This window comes from Dipodomys spectabilis, unplaced genomic scaffold (assembly GCF_019054845.1).
Source record: "Dipodomys spectabilis isolate Male_0828 unplaced genomic scaffold, ASM1905484v1 ptg000165l, whole genome shotgun sequence".
Taxonomy (NCBI): domain Eukaryota; kingdom Metazoa; phylum Chordata; class Mammalia; order Rodentia; family Heteromyidae; genus Dipodomys; species Dipodomys spectabilis.
In genome coordinates, this window is record NW_024870842.1 from 53,318 (window position 1) to 73,412 (window position 20,095).

Consider the following 20,095-nt stretch of genomic DNA (forward strand, 5'->3'; position numbering starts at 1 on the left):
CTGAGAAGCTGCTGATGACAGAGATTTTGAGTCTAGATCCCTCCACACAGGGAAGAAAGCTAGTGTCAAGGGTCCTGGGGTGAAAATGAGCTTTGACAGTTTGAGGAATACAAAGTCAAGTGGCTAAAGCTTAGTGAACAAAGAATAGTGACTGGATTCAACAAGGGACAGGTCACTCTGGGCGGGCAAGTGTTAGCAGTGTGACCTTGAGGTTGTATGGCAAAGCTAGATACTTGAGATCTGCAGATTCCAATACTACATTATTTCAACATCTACTAAAGTCACCAAAGTAGTACAAGTAGAAAGATTATAAGAATGCAAGATGTCAAATTCAATGGGAACTCAATGGGAAAGGCATCTTCAAGAAATTAAAAATCTGGCAGGCAGCTGGGTGCCTGTGGCTCATGCTTATAATGCTGGCTACTCAGGAGGCTAAGATCAGAGGATCATGATTTGAAACCAATCCAAGAAGGAAAGTCTATGAAACTCTTATCTCCAATTAAACACCAAAAAGAAGTGGTGTTATGGTGGCTCAAGTGGTAGAGTGCTAGCCTTGAACACAAAAGCTCAGGCCCTAAGTTTAAGCCCCAGGACTAGTATACACACAAGTACAAAAAAATAATCTACCACACCTGTTATTCTAGCTACTCAGAAGACTGAGATCTGAGGATTACAATTTGAAGCCAGCTAGGTGAAGAAAAGTCCATGAGACTCTTATCTCCAATTAACCAGTAAAGAGCAGGAAGAGGAGGTGTATTTCAAGTGGTAGAGTGCCAACCTTGAGGGGAAAAAATGAGAGTTCTAGGACCTAAATTCAAGCCCTAGTACCAGCAAGAAAGAAAGATAGAAAGAAAGACAGGAAGGAAGGAAGGAAGGAAGGAAGGAAGGAAGGAAGGAAGGAAGGAAGGAAGGAAGGAAGGAAGGAAGGAAGGAAGGAAGGGAAGGAGGGAGGGAGGGAGGGAGGGAGGGAGAGAGGGAGGGAGGGAAGGAAGCAAGCAAGGAAGGAAGGAAGGAAGGAAGGAACTCAAAGCCTAAGAGCAACCTGGCAACATTGTTACCTTCTGAATGCCTATTAACAGCTAGAGATAGAAGTATCATGAGCCCCAGCCCAAATATCAGGTCTTTAAGCAACTTCAGTTAGCTGAGAAAATAATTACACTCAGAGTAATTTAACCACTAGAAGATTTAAAATTAAGAATAAAAATATTGAAGAGAGCATTGTCAAAGCTCATAGAATTCACATTATAAACCATGATGATGACAATTTGCCTTGTGAAGATTAAAATGTGTTTGTGACTTTAAGTATCACTATCTCACAATACTGTGAAATTTATGTAATCACTTAACCTCAATAAAAATGTATAAAAAATATTTAAGAGAGGCAATGCTGTAACAGCAATAGTTTTAATGTGAGGAATCTGCACACTTCAAGCATTTATAGTATTTTAGAATTTAGGCTTATGATTCTACTTTAAAATGTGTAATTGAATAATTGATTTAAACATGATTTTAAGTTAAAAGCTTACTGCTTATGTACTACGGTGGAACTATCAGGAAAACTTAGAGCTCACTATATTTACAAGTTTAATTTATTAGACTTACATAAACTCAATAAGTTTTGTTTGTTAAATGAGATCATTGAGGTACTTAAAAAGGAAATTGAATGTATTAAAATTTAAAACATCATTTAAAATGTTTTAAAGTGTTTAATTAAGTTTGTAAGTGGGGCCAAACACTATCCAAAGGCCCTTAAAAGTGATGGCTGGGTTTTAGAAACAATAGCAGCATTTCTAAGTTAAACAGAAAAGCTTTTAAGGAAAAGTTGCATTGTTTTTGTTTTCCAGTTTACAACTTTGATCAAATATGAATTTGTATAGAACAAAGTAAGCCACCAATTTTTTTCTTGCTTTAGAAACTATAGGTAAAGGATTTTTATTCTTTAAGGGAAAAACATCAACTTAACTTCAAGAATTTTAGATGAAGCTGGGGCATGGCTCAAGTGGCAGAATGTGTGTGTGTGTGTGAGTGTGTGTGTGTGTGTGTGTGTGTGTGTGTGTGTGTGTGTGTATGTGTGTGTACCAGTATTGGGGCTTGAAATTAGGACCTTGCTCTCACTTGGCTTTTTTGCTCAAGGCTTGTACTCTACCACTTGAGCCAGAACTCCACTTCCAAATTTTTACTCATTAATTGGAGAAGAGTCTCACAGACTTTCCTGTCTAGGCTGGCTTTAAAGTGCAAATTGCAGATCACAGTCTTCTCAGTAACTAGGATTACAGGCATGAGCCACAGGTGCCCAGCATAGTAGAGCGCCTTTCTAGTAAGTATAACGTGCTGAATTCAAACTCTGGTATCTTGAGTGGTAAGCTTTTTAAGAGGAGAGATGCCTGGTCAGATTTGGGTTTTGTGGACGGGGCGGGGGGGTTGTTTTGGGGGAGACTTATTTTTTTATGTTTTGCTTTTTAAAGATCCCCTTCCAGTACTTGCTTAAGCGAAGCTGAGAGAACATGTCTTCATCTCTCAGAAACTCATTTCTTACCAAAATATACTCCCTTAACTGTTCCACAGAGGTGAACTTGGCCTGGGTCTCAGTTCCTGTGCGCACACACACCTGGAGCAGTCCACTGAGCTGGAGGGAGGAACAGGCCAGGTTAGAGCCCTGTCCTCCCGGCTCTGCTGTCCACCTACCCAGGCCAGCCAGTGAATCCCACTCTCCTGCCTTCCCAGCCAGGCACTAGAATGGAAGATGCTCCTGTTGGGTTAAACATTTCCTTTGTATTTGGGAAAAAAGGATGTTCCTTGACACTCCAGGGAGTGAGGATCACCCACCACCAAACCATTTGACCACCCCCTCTTTGAGCTGTCAAGTAGGTTTTTCCTTTGAGACTCAACTTCTGGGATCATCTTGCTACTCCCTAATGAAGTCCTACACCCCAACCACCTCCTGCTCTGCTCCACCTCACCCACAGCTGAGAAGTGACTAAAACCCCAATCACTACAAGAGGTCACAGAGCCATGAAGTCTACCTGCTTGCATTAGAAAATGAAGACTCAGACAGGGGAAGGCAGCTTGCTAATGACCTATTTTAGGCTTGGATCTTCCAGAAGCCAGCGCCAAGTTTGAGTGCCATGCAGACATTGGGGCAGATTGAATGAAGTCCCTTGCCCTGTGGTACTAGTATGTCCACACTAAAACCCTGGTGCCTAAGAAGATTACCTCATTGAGAAAAATGATCTTTATACTTGGCTTTAGGATCTTGAGGTTATCTTGGATGACCTGCATGGGCTCTCATTCAATGACAGGCACTTGAACAAGAAACACAAGATGGGACACTAGGCATGAATAGCTTATGCCTGTTGTGCCAGCTACTCAGAAGGGTGAGATCTGGAGGATCTGAGGCGGGGATCTGAACCTCAGCATGACCAAACTAACACAGGAGGTGAGCCCAGAAGGGACAGGAGACACGAGAGTAGAGAGGCTGCCAGCTCAGGATGAGTTGAGGAGATTCTGTGAGGCCATTGGGGCAACACGCAGAGTTTTCCCAAGCCAGGGTAGCATAGCCTCTGGTACCCAGGAGATTTGGTCTATAACATGCAATACCACTGCATAACCCAACCCCTCAGATGCTAAATACCCTTACATGAATGGCAAACTCCTTGCATACCTTGCATATGCATATGTAATTTTGTATATGACACATATATGCATACATATTATGTATATTTGAATGCTAGGCAAATAGTTGTTGCACAGTGCTTGGAGAATAACGACCAGAACAAAAGTTGACATGTTCAGTACAGAAGCAACTGTTTTTCCTGAGTATTTTCAACCCACAGTTGATTGAATCCACAGTCAGTCACTCCCTCAGGTGTTTCTGGGGCTGTTCCTAGGTGTGAGAGCCCCTCCCCCATACCTCCAGCCAGTCCTGGATGTGGAATAATCTTGAGGGCCAGCTGGCCTATGCTGGAAGGGAGGCAAATCTCCAGCATCACCCTTGATGGACTAGGGACAGGACTGTCTCACTCACTACACTCTTCCTGGGCAGGGGTGATGAGCCAGGTACTGGTTGGGCAGTTTTGTTTTTTGTGCCAGGACTGAAGCTTGAAATTAGGGCCTTTTGCTCTCACTTGCCTCGCACTCTACCATTTGAGCCATACCTCTACTTCCAGCTTTTTGCTGGTTAACTGGAGATACCTGTCTCACAGACTTTTCTTTCCAGGTTGGCTTCAAACTGTGATCCTTAGATCTTAGCCTCCAGAGTTGCTACAATTGTAGGCATGAGCCACTGGTGCCCAGCTTGCACACTGTTTTTCTGAGTTTGACCCCATAGACTTGTAAGGGTCCCATTCTAATGGACTGGCAGGATGATACTCAAAGAAACTTCAGGAATGATCAGACAGGACAACAGGGGAGTGTGGCTAAGGCATTGGGTCAGGGTTATCTTGAAGGGAGTGGTTGGGAAGACAGAATGAGCTGAGGCATTTATGATCATTCTTTCTCCTACCAGCCAAGCTCCAGAAAGCAGCAAGTGGCCTCACACACAGGAGGCCATGGGTTCTAATGGTGTGTGAGGTGCTTCTGGAGCAGCTCACAGCTGACAACCATGTGCTCTTCTCAGCGGGCCTCCCTCACACCTCCAATTTAACATGGGCCAGGGCTTTCCAGTGCCCTTAGAGCAATAGCATTTGGCAGCATCTGCAGACATCTTCAAAGATGACAACCTAGGCTATCTCACGGGTACAGGCCAGGGAGGCTGCTACCATCAAAGTGTACCCAGGATAGCTCATCAAAAAAAAAAAAAAAAAGACTATGCAGGGTTGGGAAGGTGGCTCAGTGGTAGAGCGCTTGCCTTGCATGCTCAAGGCCCTGGGTTCGATTCCTCAGCACCACATAAGCAAAAAGAAAAAAGCCGGAAGTGGCACTGTGGCTCAAGTGGTAGAGCGCTAGCCTTGAGCTGAAGAGCTGAGGGATAGCACCCAGGCCCAGAGTTCAGGCCCCACGACCGGACCCAAAAAAAAAAAAAAGACTATGCAGCCCAAATATGCTTTAAGCGGACAGTATCCCACCCCTGACTTAAGGCTGCATGAATTCTATCCCCAGCCACAAGAAACATGGATTTCTCAGACCCTCATCCTACACCAAGCTCAGACTTACCCCTCGGCATCAAGAATCCTTCCTCCTAACTGGGAGCCAGGGTCTCATACCTGTAATTCTAGCTAATAAGGAGCTTGAGATCTGAGAATCATGATCCAAGGCCAGCCAAACTGGAAAGACCATGAGCCATTTATTTCCATTAACCACCAAAAAGCTGGAACTGGGGCTGTGGCTCTAGTGGAAGAGTTTCAGCCTTGAGTGACAGTGCCCAGGCCCTGAATTCAAGACCCAGTATATCAATAATAATAATAACAATAATAATAATAATTCTTTACCCTTCTTCTTTGGATGAATGATTATCATTTGAGGGTCTCAGCTTGGAAGTTACCTCCCAGCAGAGGCCTCTTCTGATTGTTGGATGTAATATTGCTCCCCCAGCCCCCGTGAATCACATTCCCTACTTTAGTAACTTCATATAACTTAAAGGTTTTCTGAAAGCTTTCCACAGGGCATGGTCAGAGAGTTCACTGCCAAATCTCAGCAACCAGCGCAGCTCCTGGTTCAGCCTGCTGCTTAGTAGCTTCTGGTGTCTGAGAACATGAGTCTGGATCCGGAATTGGGTATCTTTATGATCTAGTTTGGTGTGTGTGTGTGTGTGTGTGATTCCTGGGTCTTGAGTTCAGGGTCTGAATGATGTTCTTTAGTGTTTTTGCTCAAGGCTGGCCCTCTATCTCTTGAGCCACACCTCCACATTTGACTTTTTACTGATTAACTGGAGTTTAGAGTCTTACAGACTTTCTTGCCTGGGCTAACTTCGAACCTTATATCTCATCTTTCTGAGTAGTTAGGATGACAGGCATGAGCTTCTAACACCCTGCAGCAATATGTTCTGTTAGGTAAATGAGTAACTGCTCTATGCGTCCAGGGTACCCATCCAGGCCTGGAATCCCCACACGGGTGGGCTAAGCACTGGTCCCAGCGAGTGCTTCTCCGAAGCTAAGGTGCTGGCGCTCTGTACTCAGTTTCTGCCTTGTGGAGCTGAGTGCCTGATTCTCACCCATCCAGGGCCTTTCCTCTGTTCTCAAATGATGCTCTCATTTGATTCTCTGTTTTCCAAGTGGGGTTAATGCCAAAAAAAGCCACAAAGCCAGCTGGAGAAGAAGTGTTCCCTCAGACCTCAATGTGTGCAAACCCTGCTTCAATCTGACAGGAGTGCTGGACAACAATCTCATAGAAAGCCAACAATATCTATAGTGGAGAAGCATGACTGTCATTGGGGCAAGCTGTTCTTCTTGGACCAACTAAGGGAAACCATTCAAAGTCATCTGGTATTTTACTAGACAACAACAAAAGATGACATTCATCCATGAGGAAAACTAGCTACCCAAAGAAAATTCCTTTTCCTTACCTCAGAGTACTGAGAATGTATTTTTGTTCCTCTTTCTGACAAAAAGATCATTAAAACAATAACACAGAAGTTTCAGAAAGAATTGATCTTTGACCATCAAGGGTGTCAGGAAGAGTTATGATCACATGGAAGAGTTACAGAATTCTTGAAGATAGTGAGGATGATAGACTTTTGATAAATGGAAGCAGGAAATGCTACAAGAGTTCAGACAACCTTCAGCTTATCAGAGTCTGGAGAAAAATCCAGGACTGAGAAAGGGGTCTACAAGGAAGCTGGGCAATACAAATCATTCTATAGACAGTTGCTCCTGGCAGGCAAGTTTATTCTATCCTCTTCTTTCTCTTAACTGGAAGTAGTTAAATGCATTTTTCCCTAGGCACAGAAGTGAATACACACACACACACACACACACACACACGTTTTCTAAAGAAACTGAGTTAAAGTAAAAATGCTGAACTTTTTCCTTTTTTCTTTTTTTTGATATCTTTTTATATTTCTTCTTTTTGGGAAACATCTTCATATCACTTGCCTATTTCTAATTGATTATTTTTGTTATTGAGCTTTTAATTTCCTTATATATTCTGAACACCAGTGATTTGTCAGATAGCTCGCAGATATTTTCTCTATATAAATTGTGGGCTTACTCTATTGTTTTCCTTCTTTCTTTTTTAGTTTCATGTAATTCCATGTGCCTTTTTCTTTTGCTACCTATGCTCTGGTATCTTCTCAAAAACATCATTTGCCTATTTAAAAAAGAGAAAGAAAGAAAGAAAAAGAAAAGAAAGAAAGAGAAAGAAATTTAAAAAAGGAAAGGAAGAAACAAACAATCAAACTAAGTTAACTACCTGGGAACAAGTAGTTCTCCAAGTACAATATCCTAAACAAAAATTTGTTTTAATTCCAGCATTGCTATGGCTAAAGGCTAGCTTTACCCAAAGTGAAGCCAGTCTGTAAAAAGACCCCAGTGCTCATTACACTTATGGCTAGAAAACTTCTTATCAGGACAGACAGGGAAAGGCACATACAAAGGAGATGAAACCCTGAAAATCCAAACCAGCCTTCCCTTCATATAAGCAGAGGAAGAGCTTGACAAGCAAATCCAGTGACACAGTAAGAACTGGATAAACAGGGAAAAAAAGGCAACCAGGAAACAACAGATGTATCCAAAAAAAAAAAAAAAAAGGCTGGGGGGTTGAGGGGGCAGGGGACAACTTGCATTAATATCCTCAGATAACATTTTTTAAACTATTTTACCCATTAAAAGTGATTCACATTCAGGAGGCTGAGAGCTGGGGATCATAGTTTCAGCCCAGGCAGGAAATTCCATGAGAATCTTACGTCCAATAAATTACTCAGAAAACACTGGAAATGGTGCTGTGGCTCAAGTGGTAAAATACTAGCCTTGAGCACAAAGATGCTCAGGTACAGCACCTAGGCCCTAAATCAAGCCCCAGAATTGGGGGAAAAAGTGATTTGCACCTTGTGGTTGTGTAGTTGTTGATATATTTATATTACAGATGGAAGGCATTTTTGCCCACTCTGCTTTTATTCTTTTGTTTTTTTATGAACAGAAATAATTTTCTATTTGTCTTATTTGACTTTTTAAAATCAAATGTTTTATTATTAGGAAGCAGAAGCTATACTTCTTATGAGACTACATTGATCCCTACTTTCTAAAGTATTCTGTACCTTAGTAAGACAAGAGGTTAATAGATATGTGTTAAGGTATCAGTATATTGCTTTTCCTTTGGTATAATTTTTCAACCTGTTAATATGTAATGACAGTATTATTTTGTTTTTATTATTCTACTAGTAAATTGTTCTTTTGAAAACCATTTGGAAATGTAAACTGATATAATATGAAAGTGATTTTTTTTGCCTGGTGCCTCTGGCTCATGCTTGTAATCACAGCTACTCAGGAGGCTGAGATCTGAGAATCACTGTTCAAAGGTAGACTGGGCAGGAAAATCCATGAGAAGTTTATTTCCAAGTGGAACTCTGGTTCAAGTGGTAGAGCCCCAGCTCTGAGCAAAAGAGCTAAGGGACAGAGCCCAAGCCTTGAGTTTACCTCAGAAAACACACGCACGCGCACACACACACACACACACACACACACACACACACACACACACACATATACACACACAGGTTCTTTTCTGGATACTGGTAGCTCATGGTTGTAATCCTACTCAGGAGGCTCAGATCAGAGGATCAAGGTTCAAAGCCAAGCCAGCTCAGGCAGGAAAATCTATGAGGCTCTTATCTTCAGTTCGCCACCAAAATCCAGAAGTGGATCTGTCGCTTAAGTGATAGAGCACTAGACGAGCAAAAAAGCTAAGGGACAGCGCCTTGGGTTCAAAACTCAGTACTGGCACAAAAAAAACAAAAAAACAAAAAGATAGAGGAATATGAGCTTATGGAAATATGATTGCCAAACTCAAAATTTAAAAGAGTGACTGGATGACAGAATAAAGACAAAAGACAAGAAAATAGAAACTGAGATAAAAGATACATTGAACATAAATGCAATAAACTCCACACGCAAGAAAGGAAAAAAAACAGAAAAGGGGAAATTTGAACTCTGTATGAAGGAATCCACAGCATCTAGCAAATTACATTAAAAACAGCCAATCTCAGACAACTTGTCCAGTAATTTCAAAGCTCCAAGGATAAGAACAATTTGTAAATTTCCCAAAGAGATGAAGCATATATTAAAGGACAAGATTCCAACTAGCTCTGGGTTCAAATCACAGAAAGGTAAGCTTGGGCAAATCTTCCTGTGAGGGTTTTCACATGTGCAAAATAGGCCTTTAGACAGTGTCACAGAGTTGTTGCTGGTGAGCAAACAGCTTAACTTAGATGAAGGATAGAACCTAAGGCACAGTAAATGTCATATGTTCATCACTTATTGTATTATTCAGGAAACAAAAGCAAGCCAGGTACATGCCAATGTCTCATACCTGTAACACTAGCTACTCAAGAGGCTGAGATCAGAGAATAGTGATTCTAAGCCAGCCTAGGCAGAAAATTCCACTAGACCGTATCTGCAATGAACCAGTAAATCACTGAGCTGGAAGTGTGGCTTAAGTGGTAGAATGATAGTCATGGCCAGGAAAGCTAAACATTCACCAGGCCCCTGAGCTCAAACTCCAAAACCAGAAAAAAAATAAAGAGTGAAGCCTAGGCTCTTGGCTATGGCAGGCAGTGTTTTCACCCTGCTACAAGCTTCAGAGGTTATTGGCCACTATTGCAAGTGATAATGGAAACCATCACAGAAGGGCTAAGCCAAGAGCCATGATCCAGTTATACCTTAAGCCCACACCTATTGGAAATCTTAATGCTGTGATCCACTAAATTTCCTTTATTTAAACACATTGAGCTGCATTTTCTGTTGCTTCTATCCAAAACCACCCTCCCCGATATATGCCAGCATCTTTCAAACCAAGCCCAACCTTGTGCCAGGTATTACCTGGATAATGTAAGACAATGACAAGCCTTTGGATGAAGCACTGATGGAGGAAAAACTCAGAGTCACCAACAAGGACACAACGAAGGTGACGATATTCATGAGCACGTCCATCCTTAGAGCAAACCACCTGAGAGCACAGTTGAAGTAGAGGAGGTGGCTGGAATTTTCATCATTTAGCATCTTAAACCTAAATGGGGAAATATCAGACAAAACAAGAGGTCAGGTAGGGCCTCATAGAGCTACTGGGAAAGTCAAGGGAAGCACTGATTTGGAGAATCCCCTCTTAATGGTAATGCTTATGAACTCCTATCCTCCTTCTATCTTAAATTGACTTGCACATATTTTGAGAAGTCCTGTGTGGCATTTGAGAGCTAAGTGGGCTCTTTCTCTCTTTCCCTCAACTGGCAACAAGAGCCCACAGCCTCCCTCCAAAGACCTTTTGGAATCTTTAATTGGCCTCTTGATCTATAAACAGAGTAGTGTTGACTGAGAGTGTGGCTCAAGTGGTAGAAGGCCTGTCTAACAAATTCAAAGCCCTGAGTTTAATTCGCAGTACTACCAAAGTGGAGGAAATGCTTCAAAAGAAGATTTTTTTAAAGAGTAGATCTGGGTACTGGATCATGCTTGTAATCTTAGTTACTCAAGACTTTAGATCTAAGGATCTCAGTTCAAAGCCAGTCTGAGCAAGAAAGTCCATGAGAATCTTATCTCCAATTAATCACCAAAAAGCCAGAAGTGGGAGCTGTAGCTCAAGTGGTAGAGTGCCATCCTTGAGCAAAACAAGCTCAGAGACAGCACCCAGTCCCTGAGTTCAAGCACCAGGACTAACAGAAAAACAAACAAAAACAAAACACAACAGGGAAGTGGGTTGTGGAGGATGAGGTCACCTTTGGTGAGCATTAATGTGTATGACACCAAAGAAAAAAATTAGAGTATCTGCCTGGTTCCCCTCTCTACCTCAGAGATCAAGGTTATTGCTTAGAATGCTAAGAATCTTTCCAAGGAGAAAAAGCTGATGTCTGCTGCCCCTGCCACATAGCTTCTGACCCAAGGGGGTTGTTGAAGGAGAAAGAGCACAGGGCAGAATGACAGGTGAGGTAGGGGGGCAGAGCAAGACCGCCCCAGAAGGTCTCCTTCCCAAGGGAGCCTCCTGCCAGTTCTCAAAGTGGAGAGCTGGGAGCACATCTGGGCTGCAGCTGAGTTGGAAGACTCCTCTGAGGCAAAGACATCCACCTCCGAGGAATGCAGTAGGATGCAGCAGGACAGAAATGCCTGGAAAAAAAAAAAAAAAAAAAACAACAGAAAATCTGGCAAAACTCAGAAGCAACACCTAGCAGAACTGCTTGGAATCAAGTCCCGTTAGGGTCTCCACCCTACCATTCCACGTCTGTGCAGTGAGATGGGTCATCAGGAAGGAGCAACAGAAAGGAGAGAACAGCCCAGAGGTGGGCAGTCACCTGAAAACAGGTCTTTCTCAGTCTCTTCTCAAAGGCGCCTGCACTAGCTTCAGCAATAAAGAAAGGATGTTTAAAAGAAAAGATTGACAGCTGCTTCCTGATTTCAAACTGTGCCTCTGGGAGGAAAGAGAGCTGAGACTTAAGTTTACCCAAGACTGAAATGTTAACCAAACTGAGCTAGCCACAAGAGACATCAGTTTCCAACAGCCACTGAAAATGCCAACCTAATGGGAGGAGCATCATCAGAACCCTTGGTGGAATTGTCAGGAAGAAAATGAAAGCTTTTCTAAGGGCAGCCCCTAAGGAGCCACAACTCCTCCACTGCCCAGCTGTGAGTGTCCTCCAGCTCTGCTGCTCCACTCTGGCCTCAAAGTCCTCCAAGGAATCTGGAAGCACCCCTGATCAGCTAACTTGGACTCTGCCATACCTCCTCCTTACAACTCTAACTTCTTTTTCTCACTCAGTCAAAATATCATTCCAAGTATCAGAACACCATGAGGTGTCTGTTTGTTTGGTGGCAAATGCAATACATACCAGGAAATCCTAAAGTCACATAGGACTCAGCTTCTTCTGGTATTCACTTAGACATGTTGGAAGAGAAGCTTCAGGAAAACAAAGCGTGGATTTGTTTGTCTTCACTCAAAATCAGGACATTGGAAGGGGCTAAGCATGGTACAGGACTCTTGAGGAGTCTTGATAAGTACCATCAAGAGACAAACTCCATAAGGCCCTGGATGCCTGCTCCATCAATGGAAAGAGCCAAGGGTGATGCATGTACAAGCCAGCAAGCAATGATCAGAAGCCCAAGGGAAGAAATACAGGAGCAGCCCCATACTATAAAACCCACCCTTGAGAGGATTCTCTTGGAGTCCTCTGTGGGACCCCTCTCTCTCGGGAGAGTGCCCCTACTCTCCTTTTGTGGCTTTCCTTTCAGTTTCTTACTTGCTCTGTCTGCTAAAAATTAAAAATTAAAAAAATTACTTTGGCATCAGGTCAGACTAGAACCTAGACTAGCTGCTGATTCAAAGACAAGCTTTGAGGTCAAGTCTACGTTGTGATTCTGGCTGGCAAAGCAGGGAGTTGGTGAGAAAGAATTAAGTACAATACTAATATGTGTTAGCTCTCTCTCTCTCTTTCTCTCTTTCCCTCTTTCTCTCTTTCTTTCTTTTTTCTTAGACAGCATTTCACTATGTAGCCCACACTGGCCTCAAACTCATGATTCTTCTGCCTCAGCCTCCTGAGTACTAAGATTACAAGTATGTGCGACCACTCCCAGTATAAGTTGGGGTGTGTGTGTGTGTGTGTGTGTGTGTGTGTGTGTGTGTGTGTGTGTGTGTGTGAGAGAGAGATCTAGGGTTTGAACTCAGGGTTTGGGCACTGTTCCTGAACTTTTTTTTGCTAGGCTAGTACGTTACCACTTTAACCACAGGTCCACTTCCAGCTTTTTGGTGGTTATATGAAGGTACAAGTCTCATGGACCTTCTTGCCCAGGCTGGTTTCAAACTGTGATCCTTAGATCTCAGCCTCCTGAAAAACTAGGATTAGAGGCATGAGCCACCATTGCCTGGCCATATTAGCTTTTTTTTTTTTGTCCTGAGGCTTGAATTCAAAGACTGGGTGCTGTCCCTGAGCTTTTCACCCCCAAGTGCTAGAGTTCTATCACTTGAACCACATCACCCTTCTGGCTTCTTTAGTAGCTAATTTATTTTTTTATATGGAATGCTATCTGAAATAACACATTTATTAATGAACCTATATATTATAAAACAATGTAGAATTCAAAGTATTATATCCAGGGGAGAATGAAATACATTATGGACATTATACAAACAAAATACAGATTATTTTAAAATATAATTTTTTCATACAAGCACCAAAAATATTTTTAGTTTCTGTACTTTTAGTAGCTAATTTAAATAAGAATCTCATGGACTTTATTGCTCATGCTGACTTCAAATAGAGATCCTCAGATCTCAACCTCCTTAGTAGCTAGCATTGCAGGTATGAGCCACTGGATTAGCTGGGTTTTTTGTTTTTTGTTTTTTGGATTTTTTGCTGGTCCTAGGCCTTGAACTCTGGTCATGGGCATTATCCTTGAGCTTTTGGGCTCAAGGCTAGTTCTCTACCACTTGAGCCACAGCTCTACTTCTGGATTTTTGTGGTTAATTGGAGGTAAGAGTCTCACAGACTTTTCTGTCCCAGCTCCCTTCAAATCACAATTCTCAGATTGCAGCCTCCTGAGTAGCTAGGATTAAAGATGTGGTATAGCTTTTTAAGTAAGGAAGAGATCTAAGGGAAAGCAATAGAGGGAATGAGTACAATTGATTGGAACATACCGTAAACATGAAATGTAACCATGAAATCCTCCTCTGTATAACTAATGTAAGCTCATTTTCAAAATAGAACAGCACTGTTCCATTTATTAGGTGGCTCATGCCTATAATCCTAGCTATTCAAGAGGCTGAGATCTTAAAACTACAGTTCTAAGACAGTCTGGGCAGCAAAGACCATGAGACTTATCTCCAGCTTTAAGTGGGAAAAAGGCCAAGCAAGACCATAAGTCCCTAGGTTCAAGCCCTAGTACCAGTACAACAAAAATAAAATAAAATGAAATAAAAGTAGATGTGGCAGATACTTTCCATAGATGCATCAAACTCTATTTTCATTCTCTCCTTTAGACAAAACTGGACTATAGTCACCAGTACTTATGCATCTGGGTGAGTTTATGTTCCTTAAGTCTGGCCAATGAGCATACAGAAATGATGTGTATCTTTTCATGGCTAGAGTTGAGCAGTGTAAATTTCCCAAGGGGTTCACCATGTTTCTCTCTCCTCTTCTCTCTTATTATCCTTTGGGATGGAAAAGCTCCAGATGGAAAGAAATTGTCTAAATTTGGAGAATTCTCTTTCCTTACCCCAGAGACCTTCATCAGATTTTAACTTGATTGTGAACACAAACTGTAACACAGTTTTTGTGTTAAGATCCCCAGATGTACATGAATAACAACAAACAGAAAAATGTTGGCAGTGATGTGGGAAAAGAAGAACCCAACATTGTTAGTGGGAATGTAAACTAGTGTAAAGTAATGTAGTTTACTGATGTAAACTACTAATGTTTTCTAGTATAAACATTATGGAAGCCAGTTTGGAGATACCTCAAAAAACTCAACATACAAGTACTCTATGTCCAACAATACTACTATTCATCCATAATATTACAAGTCATGATACAGTAAAGACATTCATCATAACTACACTTTACCATAGCCAACTTATTGTTTTTAATGCCCTACAATGGATGAATGAATTTTTTAATGTGGAATATACAATGGAATTTTTCAATGAAATTTTATTTATCTATCAGAAAAAAAAACCCACACCATTTCCAGGGAAATTATGTAGAAAATCATGTTAAAAGAAGTACTTCAGGCTCAGGCACATTTTTTCTCATATGCGGAGAATAGATATAAATTATAAATATATGTGAAGCATATGCAGGGTCATATGCATATATACATACAAATTGACTATGGTAGACTCAGGGAGGATTCCAATGGTGTAACTCCTCAGAACAACTAACCAATCATTTAATAAAAAATAAATACCAGAAAACTGAAACATATTTTGTCAGTTGGCTGAGGGGCTTGTCAAGCAGATGGAGGGTAGATAAATGAAGAGAACAATTTTTAAAAAGATCTAAAAGATTCCCAGATGTAGGGCTGTTTTTCCTGTTTGTTTTGTTTTTACTACAGTGGGCCTATTGTGTTTGATACATTCTTCCTACATAGTTTAGAAGTTTGGAGCTGGAAGATTCCAGAGAATTTACTAACCTATCTAGTCCCTGTATTTAAAGAGAAGAAAATTGGTTTATTTGCTTAGTAAAATAAAACAGTAACAATAAAAATCAGTTCTACAAAGAATAAATACTAACACAAAAAATTTTTTAAATAAGTAGTCTTTACCAGGAAACAAGTACTCAAAAGAGGGGAGTTATCAAGGAGAGGGACAGACAAATAAAGAAAGGAAGGGAGAGGGAATGAAGTCATAAAAATTCAATGCATATTCTACGAAATGAAGAAAACTGAGGAAAGGAATGGAGTTGGAAGGGAAAGGGGGAAATGATGGAAGCAGTGACATTGAGATTCATCTTATTCATATACTACTTTGTTGAATGGCAACTCCTTTGTACAAGTAAAGATGAAAATAAAATAAACAAGTAAATATTTTTTAAAATAAAAAAACATTATAAGTCCTTAAGAAAATCTTATGAACCAGAAAACAGGAAAAGATTGGGGAAAAAAAACGTAGGTTGAATATGACTTATCTGATTACTTGAGACCAAAAATGTTTCAGATTTTGTATGTTTTTAGACTGTCGAATATTTATATATGTAGAATGAGACATTTGAAACTGAGACCCACATCTAAACATAAAGTTCTAGAATGTTTCATTTATACCATATCCACATATCCTGTAGATGATTTTTATACAGTATATTATTTGTTCATGTGTTTAGACTGTAGCCCATTACTTAGGTATCATCACAAAAAGTTTTAGATTTTGGAGACATTCAGATTTCAGATTGTGTGTGTGAGCTTGAACTAAGGGCCTACGCATTATCCTTTAGCTTTTTCACTAAAGATTAGTGTTCTACTACTTGAGACACAGCTCTACTTCTAGCTTTTTAGTATTAATTGAGTCTCACAAACCTGCCTGATCTAGCTGGCTTCAAAACTCGATCCTCAAATCTGTCTCTCAAGTAAGTAGGATTATAGATATGAGCCACCAGCTCCTAGTAAGATTCCAGATTTCTGAATTAGGAATCCAACATGTACATGAAAACATGAACAGTGTTAGAGTTGAGGCCTGAGTAAGTAATGTTCTTCTTCTTGTATCCTCTCCTATTTTTCTGAATTGAGCACAATTTTCTCTTTTAGAGTAAAAACAAAAAAGAAAATATTAAGTCATAAGCAAAGCCATCACTGAGTGAGCTTTCTCTACTATTTCACATCTTTGAAGGCTCCAGATGCTGGGAATAGAGCCAAGTGTCTTAGTATGCTGGACCTAATTATGCTAGTCCTTAGCCCATGGGCTACCCCAGCAGCCCAGAACTGTCCACTGAGGGCCAGATAAGTCTACGACCTCCCACTCAGGGCCAATCATGAGGCAGAGAGAGCTTGGAGCAGAGATCATCCAATGACTCACTTATTAATGCAGTCCTCTGTTTTGTTGTAGGCATGAATGACACCAAGGCCCTGCATGGAAGAGGTGATGTGGGAGAACCAGGGTGACCGGCTGATGTTCTCCACCTGCTTCAGCTCCTGCACTCCTCGGTGGAAAATACTGCAAGGAGAACAAGAGGGTCAAGAGGACCAGAGTAAGATCTCAGCAAACTCACCCTCTGCACAGAGAGCTCTGGCCACTCCCCAGATAGGTAACTCCAAGATGATGACATCTAAGGGAGAGCGTATGTGGCTGTGTCACTGCTCCACAGGATGGATGTCCTGTCCTATTGTTGAGAGGTAGTTAGTTAATCTGCTCTCAGACCCCAGTGTGTCTTATAACAGAAATGCTATAGCATTTGTAGTCTTTGTAAACCAGAAATGTTGGTCCAGAGCATCTCCTGAGTGTATGCTAATATGTTTTGCTGCCCAACGAGGGGAAGAGAGATTTATGCTAACCAAGAGGGAATCCTGCTAGTCAACTGCCAGCATTTAGCTTTCTAAAGTCCTTCTCTTTCCCCTTTCCCTCCCCTCCCCTCCCCTACCTTTCCCTTTCCCTTTCCCTTTCCCTTTCCCTTTCCCTTTCCCTTTCCCTTTCCCTTTCCCTTTCCCTTTCCCTTTCTGCTTGAACTCAGGGCCTGGGTGTTATCCCTGAGCATTTTCCACTCAAAACTAGCACTCTACTACTTGAGTCCACTCTACTTCTGCTTTTTGGTGATTAATCAGAGTCTTTCAGATTTTCCAACCCTGACTGACTTTAAACAGATTCTCAAATCTCAGCTTCCTGAATTGGCATGAACCACCAGTGCCAGGAAGGCCTTTATTTGCAAAGGTAATTTTGAGCAAATATCATAATAGCCCCAGACTTTAACACCAAACCCTCAGCTGAGCACCCGTGGATCACACCTGTAATCCTAGCTTCTCAGAAAACTGAACTCTGAGGATTATTGCAGTTCAAAGCTAGCCCAGGCAGGAAAGTCTGAGACTCTTATCTCCAATTAGCCACTAAAAAAGCTAGAAGTAGAGCTGTGGCTCAAGTGGTAGAGTGCTGCCTTGAGAAAGAAAAAAAAACTTCAGAGACAGCACCAAGGCTCTGAGTTGAAGCCCCAGGGCTGGCACACAAACAAAACAAAATCTCTCAAGATGTGGTCTTCCCATGTGGAAGCCCATGATCCCTGACATGCAAGAGACCAGTGGTCTCAGCATGCACATTAGCTGGCTACCAGAAGAGAATCTATTGTCTCTTCCAGGTTCAGGGCTAAAACTAACCCAAAGGAGTGAGGGGAGATAGGGACCTCACTAGCTCAGAGCTTAAGTATATTAGTTGGAAAGATTTGGATAATTCAGCCAGAACCAAATCTGGTTTTTCCTATCTTTATAGGAAAAGAGTAGTACACAGGCAGAGAAATAAAAGCTTTGCCTAAATCAATTAACAGCATAAATAGGGGAACAGATGCAAACAAATGCCTGGCATACTGTCATCCATCGTGTGCCTTCTCTTTGTAAAGGTTTTTCAGAAATTATTTTCTTGTTACAATAAAGTTGAGTTTGAAAACTGAAGCCCTATGTCCTTTCTCAAAGCCGCCAGAGCATTGCAGTGAAAACCCAGCTCTCCTGACTCCCAAGCCAGCCATACTGTTCCCATGACTGCATCAGATGCCTTACTGGTTCCAAATCCATCTCTCCAGTCCCTTCACATCCCTACCCACATTGCCATCATCCACTGGCTCCATCCTCCAAGTTAAATCATCCCAAACCATACAGTTTATTCAAACTGTTTCTTCCCCCATACCACCTGCACCTTGGTTCCCACTTGAGACATCCTCAGCCCCTCCCATTGGCCCAACAGCCAAAAATCCATCAATTGTGACTCTCCCTGCAGATGTACCTGAACCTGCCTCTCTTCTGCTCCTACTAGTGCTACCTATGTCTGGTGCTGTCAACTCTCACCCAGGACTTGAGTTCTATAACATTGCATTCCAGTTTTCAAGAAATTGGTCGTCTAGTCCTGGTTAGTACCCTCACCAAACCCTCTGAAACCATGAAGCTTACCTCTTAGTGATGATAAAATTTGGAGAAGAACAAATTAGGGTCTGCAATAGTTATCTGATTGTTCCAAAGCCCTCCAGCAAATTTGGTGGCAGAGCTAGAGCTCTAGTTTGTAACCCTCTGCCCTTACCCCAAACCCCCGTGCTGCCTGCTGAGAACTCTCTCTTTGCCACGGTGTGAAGAGGATGGGAGAGCTGGGTCCCCTAGGAAGCAGAGAACATAAACCCTCCTACTTCCTCCAGATGGGAGTGAACTGACTGCCTCAGCAGGACCCCCAGATACAAGCAGGCCTTTCTCTAACTAACTGTTAAAATGGAAGTTCCTCCTCCTTCTCTAGGACAGGAATGGCAGAATTCAATTGCAGTTGAAAGTCAGACAGGGAAGGAAAGTCTGTGAGACTCTTATCTCAGGATTAAACACCAAAAAGCCAAAGTGGAGCTGTAGCTCAAGTGGTAAAACACTAACACTCTGAGCAAAAAAGCTCAGAGACAGAGCTGAGTTCAAGTTCAGGGACAAATTCTGAGTTTAAGTTCTAATGCAAAAGAAAACAATCATCAGAGAGCCAGTAACTTTTGTTACTAGTTTTGTGGCTTGAGACCTGTGATTTCACCTCTCAATAATATCCATGTCTCAGCGTTGCTCTGGGGTGAAAAAAGCACTTTAGTAAGTATAAAAAAAAATCAACTGACTTTACAGCAAAAGTGGTCAATATCACCTGATTCCTGGCCATTGTACACATCAACTGTGCACATGTGAGTGTGCACAGACGTGTATATGTGTGTGTGTATGTGTGGTTAATTTCTCCTTTTAAAACAGTGTATAGGATTACCGTAAAAGAAGGGAGAAGACTATAGCAAGGACAACCAGGACCAAAAGAACAACAGGAAACACAGCAGCCAATATCACCAGAATAAACAGCACCATAAAAAACTGCTGCAGAAAGTTCTCCGCATGAAATGGCAGCCTGACATCCAGCTCGTCCATATCTTTGGAAAAGCGGTTCATTAGCCTGCCAGTAGGAGTGGTGTCAAAGAAGCTCATCGGGCTCTTTAAGATCTGTGGATAAAAGCAGAGAGTCAAATGGAGTCCAGCTGAGTGTTTAGTAAACCTGGGGCTGGAAGTACAGGCACAGTCTTGCCCTTTTTTCAAGAGTATAGCATAGCCCATTGTACCAGGCAGTCTAAAGAAACTGAGAATAGCCAAGTGCTGGTGGTTCATGCCTATAATCCTAGCTACTCAGGAAGCTGAGACATAAAGGTCATGGTCTGAAACCAGCCCAGGTAGGAAATTCCATGAGGCTCTTACATCCAATTAACCACCCAAAAATCAGAATTAGAGCTGAAGCTCAAGTGGTAGAGCACCACCTTTGAATGAAAAATATAAGGGACAGCACCCTGGCC

At 41.8% G+C, this 20,095-nt stretch overlaps 1 protein-coding gene across 4 annotated transcripts in view; it reads right to left on the reverse strand.

Annotated features, from left to right (window-relative positions):
- The window catches only part of Abcc12 (ATP binding cassette subfamily C member 12), a 66,730-nt gene that overhangs the window by 7,737 nt on the left and 38,898 nt on the right, over positions 1 to 20,095 (reverse strand). For 2 of the 4 annotated variants that reach the window (XM_042693441.1, XM_042693440.1), the window contains 4 exons: positions 19,525 to 19,751; positions 16,630 to 16,767; positions 9,969 to 10,155; positions 2,537 to 2,626 (listed from right to left, as the gene is read on the reverse strand). In XM_042693441.1, the coding sequence (XP_042549375.1) occupies positions 2,537 to 2,626; positions 9,969 to 10,155; positions 16,630 to 16,767; positions 19,525 to 19,751 (642 nt within the window). The remainder of the gene's footprint in view (positions 1 to 2,536; positions 2,627 to 9,968; positions 10,156 to 16,629; positions 16,768 to 19,524; positions 19,752 to 20,095) is intronic. The other 2 variants (XM_042693439.1, XM_042693438.1) reach the window with 1 other exon arrangement.